The sequence below is a fragment of the Gadus macrocephalus genome, chromosome 16, assembly GCF_031168955.1.
Source record: "Gadus macrocephalus chromosome 16, ASM3116895v1".
In the NCBI taxonomy this organism is placed as follows: domain Eukaryota; kingdom Metazoa; phylum Chordata; class Actinopteri; order Gadiformes; family Gadidae; genus Gadus; species Gadus macrocephalus.
Genome location: NC_082397.1, coordinates 18,376,614 through 18,396,135, shown reverse-complemented (window position 1 = coordinate 18,396,135; position 19,522 = coordinate 18,376,614). Strand labels below are relative to the sequence as shown.

Genomic DNA, 19,522 nt, shown 5'->3' with positions numbered 1-19,522 from the left:
AGAATGCCACTTTAGATAAGATCCCTGATTAGTTAATGAAACTTGTCCATGCAAGAATAGAGCGTCCGTTTGATTATGCATTGATGAACCTATGCAGTCTCTGTTGGTTATGACCAAAACAATCTCCCAAACAGAGTGTGGGAGATTGTTCTGATTAAGTGCGCCGCCCCTTGTGTGAGAACATATCCCATAAGCATTGTGTTGAGGTGAAACAATAAAGGAGGCCTCCCAACATCCTGCATGGGGGCAGAATGGTGAGAAAAAGGGAAAGGGGTGTACCATGTCCCCGGATCGGGTCGTAATGAAGAATGTCATTTCTGTCCATTCATGCTACCTACCGAGATGATAGGATTACGCAACAAAGGTGGAACAAGAAATACAAGCAGGCCAAGATACAATAGAAAGCCGGCAGCAACCGAAAGCGGGCCCTTCAAATTATATTGAATTCAGAACACATTTCTGTGCTGCTCTTTGGCTCAACTCTCCCTGGCGCTGAAGGGCAGGGTTCAGAGGGGATCAAGGTCAACCACCAGCACCGCCACAAACACATTCATCTGATTTACAGAAACCATATATACAACACAACATACATAAGTACCACCACAAACAAGAATGGCCAAAAAGAATATTGCCCTCATATAATAAATTAATAAACCTGTTATTTTCAGTATTTGAGACGTCATTTAAAATATTTTAAATGAAACTTACCTTACGCGATAGCTTCTAGATGTCCATACAGCATGTTCTTGTTGGGTTTGGTATTGAGAATCCGTACAGGTATCAGTTATAACGAATAGAGGTTGGGGCTATCACTGAAAGAGTTTGTGATTGGCTAATCCCTCAACAAAGATTTGACAATGCTATCACCAAACTTCTCAATGGTGCACTGCCTGGACCAGAAACTGAAAGTGTTTTGTCAGGTAATATTCTTCCGAAGATGAATAAATTTGCGATTGCAAGATGGAGGCTTCAGAAGACGAGTTCAACAGATGTATTTCTACAGGTCATCGATTGGCTTGTCTTCCCACGGGAGAAGTTTTAGTGCTGACCAAGATTTTGTTTGCTGTCGGCCATGGAGGGCCACAGACTACGGTGAGACGATGCAATCGTTCAATTTATCAGTCCTATTCCGTATCCATGATTTACAGTCAGCCATATCCGGTTTATTGTGGTTCTGCTGCTGAGGTTTTTTCCAGGAGACCCATTTCATGTAACGTGGGTCTACGGATGCTCACAGACAGCAACTTCATTGATTGAAATCAATTTGAAGCAAAAGAAAATGAAAAGGCCCGTTTACCAAGATTTCAGCTCCAGACCATCAGACTTCAGATGTTAATCTAAGGACTGATTAGTGACACAATTGAAAACCATGATAACTTAAGGTGACAAATGTTGGTTCAAAATAGATGGTTATATTTAAGCAAGCGATACATGCTCTCCAATACCAATAGACATGTGCCAATTGTGGTAGAGAGTGTTCCTAAAGTTATAGGGTTGCAAACACAATGGCTGACCATGGCAAGTGACGTTATTCCATGAGATCGTACCCCTTTTCTCCACAACACACACGTCTGCCCTCCAGGGTCCAGCAACTGTTATGAAATTTCAAACACTCCCATCTAACAAGTCAGATCACAACAATAGAGTGAAATCAGTTTCATGGAATGTGTGTGTGTCACTATGTCTTTGTGTTTGATGTGTGTGTGTCTATGTCTGGCGCGTGTGTGACTATGTCTGTGTGCTGGGTGTGTGTGTGTGTGTGTCTGTCTTTGTGTTGGATGTGTGTGTGTATCTATTTCTGTGTCTGGCTCGCGTGTGTGTGTGTGTGTTTGAGAGACTGTGTGTGCGTGGTATGAGTAGCTAATTAATAGCTTGTAGTTAACATGCCATGTTTCACTTAGCAGACAAGGAGCAGTGAACAGACATTTGGGGAGGAATTGCAAAAGTATCATGGCCTTTATGCAAAACAAATAAAATACCACTCATTACCTTGGAAACAAGTCTGGTTTGACATTTTTAGTTGAATGCTTATTGTTAGAAGTTAACTTTTTCTGTTACTCATGAGTCTAAATGTAGTCTTAACTTTAGTTGTTAGGAATTGGCTGTTATTGTTCTTTGCCGTCATTGAGAGTGGCTAATGTTGATGAGTCATTAGTCGAACGGCGACACCAAGCCAAAACTAACTTCCAGTGCCCACACGCAACGTTGTCGTGACATTGTATTTATGGACAGAAGTAAAATCCCCAGAACACAAGAGGAAAAGAGAAGTAGAAGTGGAAAACGATCTTCTGTTCGCTGTCATTATATACAACTCCAGTGTTTCTCAGTACCAAACAAGTGGCAAAACCATGCCACCGGAACCGTGTAGCCCCCCAGTGAGACAGACACGCGCACACACACACACACACACACACACACACACAGTTGTGTAACACTGAACACTTTAACTCAACCTCTTGCTTTTCTTTTCCAGAACTATCTCACCGGAATCTTCTCTGTAATTTCGTCATGGAAGATTGATGGCCTTTTCTTCCTTTGACTCGCTCCCAGCGGCTGGTATATAGGGAGGAAGGACTGCATGCTTGGTTGCCATTTGCCTGCTTGCACTGTTAGTGGCGTATGGTGGCATAAATATGTGAGACTCAAGTTGTTTCAGGGTGTTTTGGTGGGTGGGATAATTATGTGAATTGATACAAATCCACCAGTGGCAGCATTGTACTTTGAAAGCTGGTGGGTAGCATGTCTTGGACTACAAGGGCAGAAGGAAAGGATGCAAAGCCAATTAGTCAAATCTACTCTTAATTTGTAAAACTAAATAGAAAGATCATCATTGGGCCTATTTTTGCCCTCAATGACTGAAGCTATTGATTGAAATCTGGCTATGTTTATTTTCAGCTACAATTGTTTTGAGAAAAATGAAGACACAAGACCAAAAGTGATGCCATTTAAAATGCATCATGCTCTGAATCATTCACTAACATCCTTTCCACAATATCAAACAGATTGGTCAGAGTAACAAACAATTAACAGAACAAGAACATTATTTCACAACTATTTACATGGGCTGTAAGTCTAACATTGTTTGAGGCGAATGTGGACGTTAATGGATGTTCAGGATGTTGGTCATGGTGTTAAGCCAATTAAGATTGAGGGACTTTGTTTATAGATCAAGTCAATCCTCCTGCTCTGCAGCTCGGCCGCGGACAGCGGAGCCCGACTGCGGGCTCTGCAGACCGGCCGCGGGCTACGGAAACGTCTTATAAAGGGCTTTTTATGGTTCAGCGTTCCCGCAACGCAATGACCACGCAGACGCTTCGGCGCAGTCGTGAACATCTGTGGTTCTGCGTCGGGTTTTAGTAAGCGGACCAATCACAGCCCTTGCTGCTGTGTCGCCTCAATGGAAGGTTATGATTTTTGGGAGGCGCACGTCCGGCCCTTGCGGTGGACACAAGGAGGGTATGCAAGGATGTAGGGGGTTCGTGACCCCCTTGCGTTGCGGGAACGTTGAAGCATAAAAAGCCTTTAAAGCGAACAGAGGGTTCGCAATGAAGGCATAAAACTGAGAGGGTTCGTTGGTTCTCGTCAATAGGTCCATGCTTCTCGAGGATAGACTTGAGGGGATGACCCCTCCCTCCGGACTGCTCCACAGCCAGGACTCCTTATTGGTTCATAGCGCAGTCAGGGCTCCAGCCTATTTGTGAATAGACGTAGGCGGGATCCAGGTCCCTTAGCTAGTCACACCCACTCAGAGGGGGACTTTCCTCCTCTCTCCCATTGAACCCCATGTTATTCACCGGCCGCCAACACTTTCGGGGAAATGAATGGGAGTCAATGGAGGCTGAGGGAGGAACGTCCTCCCTGAAGTAATTGTCAATAGGCGATAGGGTGTGCTAATATCCCTGTACCCAGGGAAACGAACATTACATATGCAAAGGCATTAAAGCAGTCATATTTAGGAGCATTAATTCATTACAGTAGTCTGGGCAATCTAAATTTTTTATTCTCAACAATGTTGAGGAGGATCTTCCTCCCTCTCCTCACTGGAGAAGCCTCCACTGATAGATATATATATTTGTGTGTGTGTGTGTATTGTGTATTTTCCCTGTCTTTCACACCCTGACCCAAAGGGTTGTGTTTTTGCTGAAATCCAATCGTCTCTTTTTAAACCCGCTGTTCCATTTCTCTCCCGTTTTGTCACAGTGCAGTACACACACAATACACGCTCCTCTTCATTTCAGAGCTAGGCACACACACGCACGCACAGACTAGTTAACACAACGACATGCATATCCAACGACATAATTAGACAATCAATCAGATTTCACCCTCTTTGTTTGTCTTTTAGTCCGCGACACATTAACAAACGCATCACAAATGCTGACCTCTGTAAAAGACACACACACACACACACACACACACACACACACACACACACACACACACACACACACACACACCACCTCCTCCTCCTCCTCCTCCTCCTCATGTAGCCCTGTAGCCATCCATCACAGATTCAGCCACTCCACTCTGCCTCAACTCACAACCAATCACACAGGGGTTATCCACTAACCCATGTGTGTGCGTGTGTGTATGTGGTACAAGGGAATGATAGCTTTGCTCTGCAAGATTAGAAAATGGAATGAAAGAGAAGGCACACAGCGGCTATCATTTCCACCCTCCTCCATGGTAATTTATCCAACCGTAAATACAGTACAAAAATTTGCTGGAGCTTTGGTCTGTGTTCCTATGTTCTCAAAAGAGCGTTGTGCTAAGAGCAAACAAGAAAACATGATATGAAAATAACGATGAAGACTAATGAAGTAGTGTACCGTCCCATTTTAGCAGGCAACTCAGTTCAAAACACAACATTAAATACGGGCTACAAGCATACAAAAACACATCCAATCCTAAATAATGACCAAGACAAATTAGGTAGTGTTTCCTTCCACTTTCAGCAGCAGACTCAGTCCAGACTTTCTTTCCCCAGAGCCGATAGAGGTTATATTACCTGCCTTCAAAGCATAAGGGACAAGCTTTCAAATCCCAAAAAAAACTAATCTTGGCTCCCATTCGTCCCCCAGTATCATGTGACTGCCATAAGCCCACCAACGGGAAGGCGGGATCACAGCTGTTTGAGGAAGAGGGCTGCTCCGGTCTGGATCCACTGGCTGGTGTTGGCTCCACTGGGCAGGGCCACCTGGGCCACCACCTTCACCCTCTCTGAGCTGCTGTACACCGGCAGCCAGATGCACTCCTGCAGCCCCGCAGAGCTGGAGCTAGAGCTCTGTGGTGGACGGACAAACACACACACACACACACACACACACAGTCACACACACACACGCACATACACAGTCACACAACAACACACAAACACAGCTGAATGAATATACACAGACATTACCATAAATTGCATCTACAATCACAATGTGTTAAACTGTCATTGTTGATATTGTGGCTCTTCCTGTTGATAGCCCAGGAATGGCTACGTTGTCAAACCCAGCGGCAACAATTGTAAACATCGCCCCCCCCCCCACATGGAAGGGGGAATTGAATGCATCGTGGTGAGGGGAACAGCTCAATTGCAGGCTGTGTAAAAACAAAGCACGGGCAGAATGAACAAATAGAAACGTGCTGTAAACAAACTAACGAACTAAAGATCCAATTGAATCAACGTCCCGTGTTGTGTGCACCGCGGTGTCACCAACCATCAAGCTAACGTTACCGTCGCTTTGTCTGAACTGCCTCGAGGCAAAACAATGAAGGCCCGATGCCCGGTCCTTCCGCGTTTTGGTTCATACCAAGGTTTGTTCAGCGCAACGTGCATCCACAGGAATGTAACGGGGTGAGGTTGGGCCGCAGACCGCAGCTGGGCCTCACCAACGTGCAGCACGCCGACTTTTCCAAGTTCCAATTAGAACATTAATAAATGCTTTGCTACTGCAAGTTGACGAGGCAACTGACAGCAACATGATGCTCTTTTAATAGCTTATGTGCGCTGCAGTGAGGAAAGTATTTGTCCAAGGACTTGCTGTTCCACGGTGGACATGCTACTTTTCTCCAGAATTCAACAACTCTGCTGAGCTAGGGGATCATTCATTCAATTTGGAGTGACGCCTGTTTGCACATCCTGCAAACAAATACAATGACTCTAACGCTCTAAGGTCTGGGAGAGGGTGTTGTTGAGGACAACACTGAGCCAACGCATTAGGAAGGGTTATTTAGTCTTCTTACAGATTTAGTATATTTGAAGTCCAGACTGCAGTGTTTTACATATATGTATACAGCTACATATACTATATATGTAGCTGTATACATTACATGCATACAGCTAATATATGCACCTCATCCTCATCTCTGTGTTCAGGTAGGACTAAAGTGGTGGGAGGCAGCAGGGCCTTATAAGGTCGTAGGTTCGTTTGGATGCATTAACCCCCTAATTGTTCTTGTTGAATGGTTGGCGCAGGGCTCTGTGTGTGATGAACAACAGAGCCAGACAGACGGGGGCTACGTACGTGTGTGACCCAGGCCATGTAGCAGGGCGGGACGGCCGACACGCTGGGGGAATCGTGCTGGTTCTCAGACAGACGCGTGCCGTCGAAGGAACAGCCCTCCAACTGGAGCCCACCCACCTGCCAGAGAGAGAGAGAGAGAGAGAGAGAGAGAGAGAGAGAGAGAGAGAGAGAGAGAGAGAGAGAGACAGAGACAGAGACAGAGACAGAGAGAGAGAGAGAGAGAGAGAGAGAGAGAGCACTGGGGGTCAATTTTAGGTGCACAACAGGCGAAATGGCGAGAAGATGGAAGAAGAAAAGAAAGAAAGAAAAAAGAAAGGTCAAGAAAAGAAGAAAAAAATTGAATGAAGGAATGCGGCTGCGAAGAGGCCACCCTGTGTGTGTGTGTGTGTGTGCGGTGTGTGTGCGTATGTGTTTGTGTGTGTGTCTGTGTGCTTTCGGTGTGTGTGTGCACGTTCGGTGTGTGTGTGTGTGTGTGTGTGTGTGTGTGTGTGTGTGTGTGTGTGTGTGTGAGAGATTAACAATGGACAGAGAACGAGAGAGAGACAGAGCCACACAGAGAGCGAGAGTGGGAGAGAGTGGGGGGAGCGAGCGGGGGGGAGATGTGTATCAGCAGGAACTACATGGCCCTGGTAGTCTGGACGTCTGGGCTGAATTAATAGCCGGGTGACCTACCCCGCAGTCCGGGTGGGACCCTCAACACCACTTCCACACAAGAACACGTCCAACAAGGAGAGGGGAAACCCAGAGGACCCGTGACACTGTGTGTGCGTGCGTGCGTGCGTGCGTGCGTGCGCGTGCGTGTGTGCGCGCATGTCGGTGTGTGTGTGTGTGTGTGCGCGCATGTCGGTGTGTGTGTGTGTGTGTGTGTGTGACATCAGCGAGATGAGTCAGGGGTTTTCCACGAGTGGCTAGACGCTCCGGGGTCCGGCGGCGGGGTCCGGTGCTACAGAGGCGACCGGCCCTCCTTCATCATCCCCCCGTGACCGAGGAGGAGGAGAGGAAGGAGCAGGGAGGGGCCGAGTGACACCGAGACAAACCCAGAGAGGGAGGCTGGACAGTGTGTGTGTGTGTGTGTGTGTGTGTGTGTGTGTGTGTGTGTGTGTGTGGGGGGGGGGGGGGGGGGGGGGGGGGGGTGAAAGGCAGATAAATGTGAGCTTGTGTGGGGGAGGGAGGCAGAGATTGTTGGTGTCGTGGGAGCACTGGAACAACAATAACAGCAGTGTGTCCGTGTGTGTGTGTAACCGCATCCCCTTACCGCTCTCTTTCTTCATCCCTCTCTTTCTCTGTATCCTTGTCTCTATCCTTCTGTCTCTATTCTCCCTCTATTCTGGGCTTTATCCTTCTTTGTCTCTCACTCTCTCCATTTGTATCCTTGTCTATTTCCTTCTCTCTCTCTGTATCCTTGTCTCTAATCCTTCTATCTCTCTCCCTCTCTCTCTCTGTATCCTTGTCTATATCCTTCTCTCTCTCTGTATCCTTGTCTATATCTCTCTATCTCTCTCTATATATATATATATATATAAATCCCCCTCTCTCTATATATATATATATCCCACTCTCTCTATATATCCCCCTCCCCCCCCCTCTCTCTCTCTCTATATATATATATATATCCCTCTCCCTCTCTCTCTCTCTCTCTCTCTCTCTCTATCTATCCTTGGCTATAATCCTTTTCTCTCTCTCTCGTAAGCGCCCACCAAGTTAGTCCAACAGTAGAGAGACATTAACCCCCTGACCAATATCTGAAGTCATTAAAGACGATGGATTTGTGTGACTGAGGTTCAAAGCCATTGCCGACTCCTTCCCCACCCCTTCCCCCTAATCTGCTCTCTGGTTCAACAAGAGATGCACACAGCCCTTTGTCATTGATCCACAAACACTAGAGGAAGAGGAAGAATACCTTGACTTGCAGCTTGGCTTCCTGGATTGGACGCATCCACGATGTCACAAACTTCAGACTATCCATGGAACAGTTCATGGACCTGAGGGAAATGAGTCACCAGGTTGGAAAATTGCCGTTCACAAGCCTACCAACACCCACTACATCACTCCCACACCCTCACACCCACACCGTCACACACAGAAACATGTGAAACACAGACGCAGATGCGCGTGCACATATTTTATGCACACTGGTGATCCTCAAGCATGAAGAACGACGGAGTACCTCTGGGTAACTGGTGGTGGCACCTGGCACCTGGAACTACATCGTATATTTCCATTATTTTGACTTTCATTTATTCCATATCCTAAACATTGTTTCCGCATTTTGTATATTTTGTATTTCTGCACCAATACCCATTTCTGGTGTACTACTGAATCAGCCTGTGGAGTCTCCAGTTACGAATGAAACATTCAATCCTTACAGCAGCGCGTTTAACTAAAACACAGCTTTATTTTCTACTACCGTTGTGAATGAAGAAAAGATTTGTTTCCTATGACCATTAGTACACAGCCCAATTTATTGGCGTTTTTATCTGTAAACACGATCAAATCACTCACGACCTTCAGATGATTAGACTGACTTGTGTCTACTGCGCCAACCAGGCCTGTGCAGCTACAGGGAGCTTTATATAGATGGGCTGGGGGAAGGGGTCCGGGGCTGCTGCAGGGACAGCACATACTCCCTCAGCCAAAGCTCTGATAGCTGTGATTACCGTTTCGCTTCAGAGTGCACACACAACATCCAGACACCCTGGAATGGGCCAAGCACACACACAGGAGCGCTCGAGCACGCAGATGCATACAAAGAGCCTGATATAGATCTTTGCTGCTTCGGAATGATTGATTGGGACATTTGAGCATTCTCATGTATATATGTATATATTCTCATATATTTTGGATTGTGCTTTTGGACGGGCCAGAGTAGGCAAATAGACAAACATAGACAGACTCACACAAGCACGCACACACACGTGTGCGTGTGCGTGCGTGTGCGTGCGTGCGTGCGTGCGTGCGTGCGTGCGTGCGTGCGTGCGTGCGTGCGTGCGTGCGTGCGTGCGTGCGTGCGTGCGTGCGTGCGTGCAATAAATGTTTAGTACACGGGTCTTCTCAATGCCGTGGAACGCTCCGTTCACTTGCATGGGCTCTTCACAACTTCCGGCGGTGAATTATATTTGATAATTCACCGTTGCTAAGTATAATTGACCGCCATCGAGGAAAACAAAGGGCTTATCTCCTCTAATGACGTCTTTGGTATCACAGCGCAAGTAGTCCGGTAACTTGTCAACCCCAGCGTCTTCGGTTGCTAAGCGACGTCAACGTCTTTGGCAGACTATTTCTCTGCTGATCAACACTACGAATACTGGTAACAAATAAATTGTACAAAGACACACCATGTGAAGTTATTTTTTCGTTTTGGCAAGTAGCCGTGTAATAAGCGGGATAATGTATAGAACGTCGCCGGTCATTATCGAAAATAAGCCCCTTCAGGGCGAAGTAAGTAAGTAAGTTAGACACCTCTGCTGCGCGCCGGTTTCCTGTTCGCCCTGTCGGGGCTTATTTTCCCGAAATTGACCGGGGTTCTATACATTATCCCTTACATATTTTTCCTATTTTCATACGATCATAGTCTGTTATCATATTCAAACTTGTAAAATCGATTTTTATTCAGAAGCTCTACCTTTCCTCAAACAGAATGACTGCAAACCCTGTCTCAGCAGGTTTTTGAAATGAAGAGATTTTAAAAGCATGAGTTTTGTGCAGAGAGTTCTATGAAGGACCAGGGACATGCTAGCTGTGCTGGAACCGCAGTTGAGTGGGAGCGTTATAATGATCCATGTTGTATATGAAATGCACCACACAACGCGCCATTATACAATTCGGGAAATCTAGAAAGCTTTAGCATCTGGCAACGAGTTATTAAAATGGCCCTACTCGAGGGGCGGCACCAAGCATGCATTTGAAAATATCACTGCACGCAATTGGATAACACTGCGACCAATCGGAAGAATACAAGGGGTGACGTATCCAGACCAGCGAAGCTAACCAATAGATAACGCTCTTGTCGTATCCAGTTGGCAAAACGACAATGCTTTTGGGCCGCTTTTCAGATACAGAGATGTGACACACACCCACACACATGCATAGACACACAAACACACACAGTCGCACACACACAGAGGCCGGCATGCAGGGGTCACCTGGCTGTCTCCTGTCTCAGGGCGTTGAGGAAGGTGTCTGGGTGGAAGAGGTCGGAGAGGTCCAGGGTGTCAGCAAGCAGGGCCTGTCTGCCTGCACGCTCCACCCAGCCCTGAGGGAACACACACACACACACACACACACACACACACACACACACACACACACACACACACATAAATAAATACAGAGAAAAAATGACTTCATTTTTCTAAAAACAACCACTATAATATTCAGTTTTCCTACATGAGCTGAGCTGAAAATGTAGAGATGGAAGGAGAAGAGAATAGGAACATGATGAATATATTGACACAGTGAAAATAGAAGAAAAACATTTAACCATATAAAAAAACTGTCGTGTTGCAGACCAAAGTTTGATAAAATCAATAAATTGTACTCACTGCTTCCATTTTTTTTTATCAAACACAAACCAAAAAATGTACCTCAAGAGGAAAATGTGCCTGGATTTGATATTGCCAAAGTGTGTGCATTTAAGACAGTGGGACAGGGCGGGGGCGGGTGGGGGGGGGGGAACCACTCAGAGAGCTTTGGGGTCAATAAAAAAGTGTGCGTTGCCATTTGAGTGTTTGATGTCCTCTTGTCCTTTTATCACCACCACCCATCACACACATCCAAAGATAACACCGGGACCCAATTATACTGCCATAGAGACACACACACACACACACACACACACACACACACACACACACACACACACACACACACACACACACACACACACACACACACACACACATAAATAAACAAACAGACAGAAACACAAACAAGCACACAAGAGAAGGAACCAAATAAAAATACAAAAACATTTTTATATCATATAACCTTATTATGACCTTTACCTTATTTTTTTATAATTATTTCTACTCTCCTGTGTGGTACAGAAACAAAAAAAGATGCAGCAGGTCCCCACAGTTGGGATGTGTGTGTGTGTGCTCTGGTGGTCGGAGGGTCACCTAATGATTATGCACCAGTCAAAACGGGCCTACAGCCCAACTTCAACCAGGTCAGGATATTGCCTGGCCTTCAGCCCTGGAGACGACCATATTACAGCCAGCTCACGCTAACGCAGTATTAACACCAGGACAAGGATAACATGAAGCTTTTTCACAGAGACAAAGAAAGAGGAGAGAGAGGAGAGGGCAGCGAGCAGAGACAGGAGATAGCAGAGAGGCAGAGGAGAGAGAGGCAGAGGAGAGAGAGAGAGAGAGGCAGAGAGAGACAGAGACAGAGAGAGACAGAGACAGAGACAGAGAGAGAGAGAGAGGAGAGTCGAGACAGTGAGAGGAGAGACAGAGGAGAGAGAGAGCGAGAGAAAGAATTGTGGTCCAGTCCTCATTATCCAATTTAAACTAAGTAAGCGTTTTTTGCCGCTCAGTAGATTCTACACAGAAGCAGGCGGCTTTGAAGGTCAGTAGGAGAACACTGCTGACAAATATAGGCGCGACAGCAAGCAAACTTCTGATGTAATCTCTATTATAAATGGTTCATTCTCAGCCCAGCGTCTATCTCCACTGCCCTGACAGATAGACTGGGATGAGGCTTTATGCTCAAGACTAAATATGCACATACATAGGAAACACACGCCCCGTGACATGCCGTTTATGTGTTTCTTTGCACCAACACTTATCTCGCACACAAACACACACACAAAAGAAAGAGAATTTGCTCATTAATAATGCATTGTGTGTGTGTGTGTGTGTGTGTGTGTGTGTGTGTGTGTGTGTGTGTGTGCAAGGTCATTTTATTCGGCTGGGATCCCAAGCAGGCAGTTTGCAGTCCCCACTAAGCAGCAGCTCTGGTCTGCTCAGCCTGCATCAGTCTGATTGGCTAACAGCACGTTCATGCATGCATACACCGGCACCCACACACACATTCACAAAGTATTAATGATACAATGATGAATGGCCCCACATTAGGATGAATACACAAGGCGGGAAGGAAGGAAGAAGAGACACCAAAGCAATAACACGGACAGATGGCCAGAGAGAGAAGGAGAGACAGAGATAGAGAGAGAGAGAGAGAGAGAGAGAGAGAGAGAGAGAGAGAGAGAGAGAGAGAGAGAGAGAGAGAGAGAGAGAGAGAGAGCAAGAGAGAGAGAGAGCAAGAGAGAGCGAGAGCGAGAGAGAGAGAGAGAGAAAGAGAGAGCGAGAGAGAGCGAGAGGCAGGCGGACAGACAGAAAGAACGGACAGGCAGCCATGGTAGAAGGACAGCAAATGTAAGTGGTACCGCCTACACGATATGTGGGGAAGCATCCCATTTGAATGGCAATAGTCTCCAGAGTGGAGTGTGCGTACAGTAGTCTGTCTGAACATATCAACGTAGGCGTTTAGTGAGACAGCCCTCGTAGGCTGGCAACGGACGCAGGCCCCAAGGCTCTCAGATGTCAACTCTTTCTATCCTCTTGAAAAAATGTGAAAACACACTAGAAATTATTACATTTGTTTCCCGTCATGGCTCTGCATTACCGATCCGGCTTGATTGATACTCAAGAGTTTACACTTCAGAGTTGATCTATTCATAGGAAGGCCTGGGAGGCATGAACAAAATGTACGTTAAAAGATGACTTGCCGCCCCCCCCGAAAACAAAAGATCTGCGATCATCGCCAGCAACGCAAAAGACGGGACGTTGTTGGCCATGCCTAAACCACCAGTGTCTCTTTAGGTTGCTTAGGCACGTTACCAAGCATGGCATTAAAAGAGATCAAAACGAGGCAGCGGAAACCTCAACCTCATTCAGAACAGTCCACACGTCCTCTCTCACACCTCCCTTCCCACGGAGACCCAGAGATGGGTCATTGTGGTGCCCTGGTTTCTCACCGTAGAGGGTGGTTAGTGATTCTGACACCACCATCCGCCCACTTATTACGACGACGATGTGAATCTTTGTGTCCCGCAGGGTCTGCCCGATGATACCGCCAGCAACCTTTTGGGACTATTGAATCCCTTCAGGGGTAATTAAGAAATAAGCTAAGCCCCCCCGCCCCCATACCCCCCCCAATCACCATCAGTGCATGAGTAACGAGCGCTAGGTGTCCCTCATGAGTGCTCATGGTGGGTTCAAGTGTGTTCGTTGACAGGAAGTACAAGTTTACCTGAATGGCGAGGGCCCTGGTCACCACGGCTCTGAGGTACTGCATGGGCTCCTCGGGCCCCTCCCACTTGTTGAGCCACGTCTGGGGACACTGGTGCAGGGGTGGGGAGGAGGGGGAGAGGGACGGCAGGGGAATGAGAGAGATTGTTATTTTGGCCTCGGATAACTGAATATAATCATCGATAATGAGCAGCGAGAAAAATGGTAAATGAAGGGAAAAGTGGATGAAAGGGAGTCGTTAACTCCTCCAGCACAGGTTAGTGGTCCAATTCCCTGAGCGGTAGAAAGGAGATCAAAGACACACACACACACACACACACACACACACAATCCATCATGTGTAGCCCCCCCCCCCCCCCCATCAACACGCACAGCATGGGGTTGCTGTTGTTCAGGCTTAGGTGCCTTAACCAAGCATAAAGGATTGCTCGCTCTTCACTCCACTGCTGTGTGTGTGTGTGTGTCTAATACCTACACAAGATATACATGGCAATGTGTATTGGGCTTGCACCAAGCTCAGTTATGAAGCCTGAACCGGGAAACAGAACAGTGAGGGTATCTTATTTACGGCCTCCGGGAAGAGTTCTTAATATGCTGATGATACCAAGTAAGTTAGAACTCAGGGTGAACTTTTCAGAGAGCAGCACTTCATAAGGGATCACATAAAAAATGTAAATGATAAGCGCAAAGGCACTAAGGGCTTTACTGTTTCTATGACAACTAGCCATGTTAGCTCCTTAGCTCCTTGCTCAGCAAAGCGATAACTTATGCTATCACTCATCCATGATTGATAAATAGCGTCTGCCGACACAAACATTACAGGTTTCATTCCTGAAAGCAACTGACTGTATTGTCTGTCTATTATGCAAACTAGAGTTTTCGCACACGGGTTGCGCGCGCTCAACCTCTAGTTGTAATTAAACCCATAGCAATAATTTGGAAACCCCAGTAGATAATGTAACAAATTTCTGAGCGCATAATATAGCAACATTTTGCAACGTATAACATTTGTTCACCACAAATGACTCTTAAAAGCTGTGGCAACATTTAAATATTTTTTAACCATTCAGCGAATAAAAGGCAACAGGCTGATTATCATTTAGGGGGCCACTCAATGACATACAGAAGCCTCAACAACATGCCCACTGAAGTGGTGTGAGAAATACAGACTTTCTACTCCTCAATCACATAGAAGGTAGTTTACATTTCCTACAGAGAAAATACTACCTCAGGGGTGGTACTATTCAGGAGATTTTCAGGGTACAGATGTCAGGATATGTTGTTCACATATACAGCCCATCAGGAGAATGTCAGGACTAACACGTGTGTCTGAAAGCAGCTAGTGTGTGAGCATTTGATTACATTATAAAATTAATCAATTTATGGTAACAGGAGTAATTGTTCAATGGAAAGTGTAGTGTACTATGCATGCAAATCAATTACTAAATAGCTTTTTTCTGTTATTCAGGGCTGAAAAGTGGTAGGTTGAAAATAATAATCATCATTGTGATTAAACATCTCTTCCAGTGTCCTGGCCAAGACAGACAGCAGTAGCCTACAGTAACACATAGCATACACACAAAATATAAGAAAAATAAAACAACTAAAACAGACCGCAGGGGGGAGGAGAGGATTTCAATATCGCAAGACAATTGGGGAAGGCTCAAGGAGGAGGGAAAATTAAGTTTATGCAACAAAGTGTCAAAACATTTCGGGAGGCTCAAGGAGGAAAAAATAATATTAAGTTTGCGCAACAAAATGTAACGACATTTCGGGAGGCTCAAGGAGGAAGGTAATATTACATTTTGAGCAACAAAGTGTAGTCTTGTGGTGGACTCGAGACATAATTCACCATACTGTGTCATTGACATGTTTTCATTCTGTGTTATAGGGACATTGTCTCTTAAAGATCACGTGACTTATGTGTTGATATGCCGGTCGGAGCGATGTTTTTTATATGACAAAATGAACGACCCGCCGTTGCTTGTCGAGGTGAGAAATTGTCTCTTCCCTTCTTTTATCGCAATTTCTACACTCTATAGACAGAACGTGTTACCTGGGAGAGTTTGTCGACAGCGGAGCCGTTATGTTTTAAAACATATCGTCTTACCTGGGCGAGTGTGTCGCTGCGGTGTGTGCGTTTGTGTTCTTACCTGGGCACGTATGTCGATGGCGGAGCAGTTATGTTTAAAAACATAACGTCTTACCTGGGCGAGTGTCGCTGCGGTGTGTGCACGTGCCTGTGTGTTCTAACCTGTGTGTGTGTCGTTGGCGGAGCCCTTATGTTTAAGGGCGAGTGTCGCTCGCCCTTCAATTTCGACACGGGGAAACCTGAGCGGTAGGGCAAAATCTGTGTGCGTTCATGTGCGCGGCAACCGCTTCCTGGTCCAACAGCCGCTTTCTGCCGCGCTTCCCTCATTGAAATGAATGGAGGCGGCGAGTTGCCGCGCTGCGGTGTGAAACCAGCTTTAGAAGAAAGCTTGCTAAATAAAGTAAAAAGGGTGAGACTCCTTGAGTTCTTCCTTACGTACTTCTGGTCACCTAGTGCCTTGGTGGTGGGCCGTGTGAAGATCAGACCCACTTTCCTCTCTCATTCCAACCTTTTCCCTTTCTCCTCCGCATGTCAAACTGCAGTAAAGGTCCATCTAAATCTGTTCATGAGTGATGCATCGCGTCTAAGACGTGTGGGCCTTTGTCTGTCTGTCTGTCTGTCTCTCATGGGTGCCTCCTGAACGACTCTATTCTGGACCGAGTATGTCCTTCATCCCTCCAAGAACACACACGCCTGGGCCCCTGAGCTCTGCAGGTCGGACCCCTTCCCCCCGGGCCCCTCACCTCTTGGCCCCTTCCCTTCCCCCCCCGGGCCCCTCACCTCTTGGTTTAGCAGGGCGGTGGCCAGCTTCTGGACCTCTGCTGTGAGCAGCTGAGTTCCTCTGATCACCTTGCTGAGCGCAGCCAGGGAGTGGTGGATGCTCTGAAACGGAAACCCAGGAGTGGTGGGGGCGGTTCAGTACACGATCCGTTGGTGTACTGAAATGTACACCAACGTTTCAGAACATGTGCATTCGTTGTATGCGTATCCGATAATGATGTCACAGATAACGTTAAGTAGTTTGAATCATTTGAAATGATGAATCCTCACGTTGAAAAAATAATGAGCAGATGCAAGTCAAACGCTGGAATGACTTCTGGCCTGGTCTTTAATCCGTTGCTTTGCTCGCAGCACTCGGGCGGTATAGTCACAGGAATAGTCTTTCCTGTGGTTGCCCTCACCTTGCTATGCATAGATTGATGTTGCCTGAGTCAGCATTGTCCCGCCTACGAGTAGCCTGAAGTACATGGTTCAGCACGGTACGCACATAACGCTGGTTTGAGTCAATAGTGTAAAACACCCTATGGGAGACTATTAACTGCAGAAGGTGGACTGTAGATATTCAAGTAGTACTTCCACGGCAAACAAAAATACCATCCCATCAAATGGTATGATAAACATTGAATGTGTAGATTGCTATATTCCCTACTTCACCATTAGCTCTCTAATTCTTACACTACAGCGATCTTAACTGTACCGTGGGCCTTTTCAGAACTACTCTTGTGGACAATGCGCCGGCATTCCTATGGTGGGAAGGTGTTTTTGTGGGTAGCTGGTCTGTACCTGCACTAGGCGGACTGCGTTGAACTGCTCCAGGACGATGAAGGATTGGACCGGCGAACCCTGGCCCTCCGTTGGCAGGACCACCTTCTGGTGGATCAGAGTGGAGCCCTGAACACAGCAAGGGGGCCATAGCAGACATGCCAGAGTGAGAGTGAGAGCGAGTGAGAGAGAAAGAGACAGATTAAGTACATCTCAATGTTAATTGTAACTTGGAGGGTAATTTCTTCTCTATACAATCAAAACTGTGTTGACAATTCTCATAATTGTATCACATATTTGTACCAAGACTCCTCTGTGCAACTGTTGCCCTACTATCATAGAAGCGACTGCATCTGCTTGCCTTAGCCCATAGACTATCAGCATCAGGTATTTCCTATTCAAACCACATCACTCTTTTGAACCGCTTTAACTAAAGTTCCAGCATATAAGTGAAGCACAAGGGATAAAAAACGAAACGCAACGTCTTTCATGAATATTGAGGATCGGTTCTGGTCGGAATTAGAATGCCTGTCAAGCTTTCTCTGATCCAAAACCTCTTCTGCATGTTGACAATCGCTGTATTTTTCGGGGGGAAACATCATCACTCAAGCGCAAAATATCCATATTTTGCAAACAAATACAGCCATTGCCATGTGAGTGAGGCATCGGAGCAGAGTGGACCCATCCACAGTCCCACTCGTCCTCTGCCTTAAAGCACTTGTTTACTTTGAATAAGTCACAGAGACATTGAGGCTAGAAATAACAGACAGCCTCTCACTTCTCAAGTAAGAAGGCCCTCTGCCCGGGCACGAGAGAGACTGAGAGGGAGAGAGGGAGTGAGGGAGGCGAGAGAGAGACTGTGAGAGGGAGAGAGGGAGTGAGGGAGGCGAGAGAGAGACTGTGAGAGGGAGAGAGGGAGCGAGGGAGGCGAGAGAGAGACTGTGAGAGGGAGAGAGGGAGCGAGGGAGGCAAGAGAGAGACTGTGAGAGAGAGAGGGAGCAGGTGAAGGAAAGGTGAGAGAATGACAGATTGAAAGTACAGCAGCTAATGCGGAAGAACAAAAGAGAAGCGGGCAAGAAGGTGGCACAGCTATTGGGTCTGAACGCGGGCCTCCTTCTGTGCAGACAGATGACTATTTTAATCAGAGCAACCATGCATTCTGAACGGCGAGACACTCAAGCACACACACACACACACACACACTGGTCCGACTGCTGGCCGTCACACGGCGCAGGCTCGATTGGCCACACTTATTTCAATCAGCTCCCGCCAGCTTTTTAATTTTGCCGTGTTATTGTTGCATGGATGATTTTTTTAATGAAAATATAAAGTAAAAAACCTGCTACCATTAAATGAAAACCACCATGTTAAATGAAGTTCGGTACTTCACTGAAAGTAGTGAAGTATAGAAGAAAAATAAGTGTCATGCCTAAATGGTAAAAATTGGACTTTAATTTAATTTGTGCATGGAGGTTGAGTGTATAACAATTTTTGCATATGATTCATTCACAAGAATCGTTTAAGTGACATGGTAGGTTTGTTCGCCTAAATAATATTCAGCCAGAGTGGGGCGTGAATCTCAGTCTTCTCTATGGTGGTTACAAAATAAGAGGAGAGTAAATAGGGAGTAGGGAGCAGGGAATAGGAGGATTCGCTAAAAGGAAACAAAACAGACGGGAGAATAGAGGCAGTATGTGTGCCCACCTGGTTGAGTTTCTTCCAAAGGTTGAGGACAGGTGACAGCCCATTGGACCAGAGCTCCCGGTCGAACTTTGACCCCGTTGCCACTGATCGACTCAAGATGCGCAGCTGGGAGATCACCTGTTGAGTATAGAATGTGTTGATCAGTACCTGCGGGGATGGGGGATGATCACACCAATAAATCTATCAATACTATTGAAGTATTGACTGATCATTGATGATGATGATGATGATGAGGGATTGGTACATGTCCTTGTTATAGTGAAACAATTTGAAATTATATGCACTCATGATCTAACTTGATGTACAAAAAATAAGGAGGAAAAACCCCCTTCACATTGTATGGTTTAATCTTTCAATGACAACAGTGAAGTGAGAATCAATCTCTGTCGTCCTAATTGCATCTCAACTGACAG

At 46.3% G+C, this 19,522-nt stretch overlaps 1 protein-coding gene across 3 annotated transcripts in view; it reads right to left on the bottom strand.

Moving 5' to 3' along the window:
* Positions 1 to 4,663: 4,663 nt before the first annotated feature.
* Positions 4,664 to 19,522, bottom strand: part of dync2h1 (dynein cytoplasmic 2 heavy chain 1) — a 126,475-nt gene continuing 111,616 nt past the window's right edge. For all 3 annotated transcript variants that reach the window (XM_060075382.1, XM_060075384.1, XM_060075383.1), the window contains 8 exons: positions 19,110 to 19,226; positions 17,427 to 17,534; positions 16,644 to 16,745; positions 13,773 to 13,862; positions 10,658 to 10,767; positions 8,416 to 8,497; positions 6,516 to 6,632; positions 4,664 to 5,284 (listed from right to left, as the gene is read on the bottom strand). In XM_060075382.1, coding sequence (XP_059931365.1) covers positions 5,123 to 5,284; positions 6,516 to 6,632; positions 8,416 to 8,497; positions 10,658 to 10,767; positions 13,773 to 13,862; positions 16,644 to 16,745; positions 17,427 to 17,534; positions 19,110 to 19,226 — 888 coding nt within the window. In that variant the 3' untranslated portion in view covers positions 4,664 to 5,122. The remainder of the gene's footprint in view (positions 5,285 to 6,515; positions 6,633 to 8,415; positions 8,498 to 10,657; positions 10,768 to 13,772; positions 13,863 to 16,643; positions 16,746 to 17,426; positions 17,535 to 19,109; positions 19,227 to 19,522) is intronic.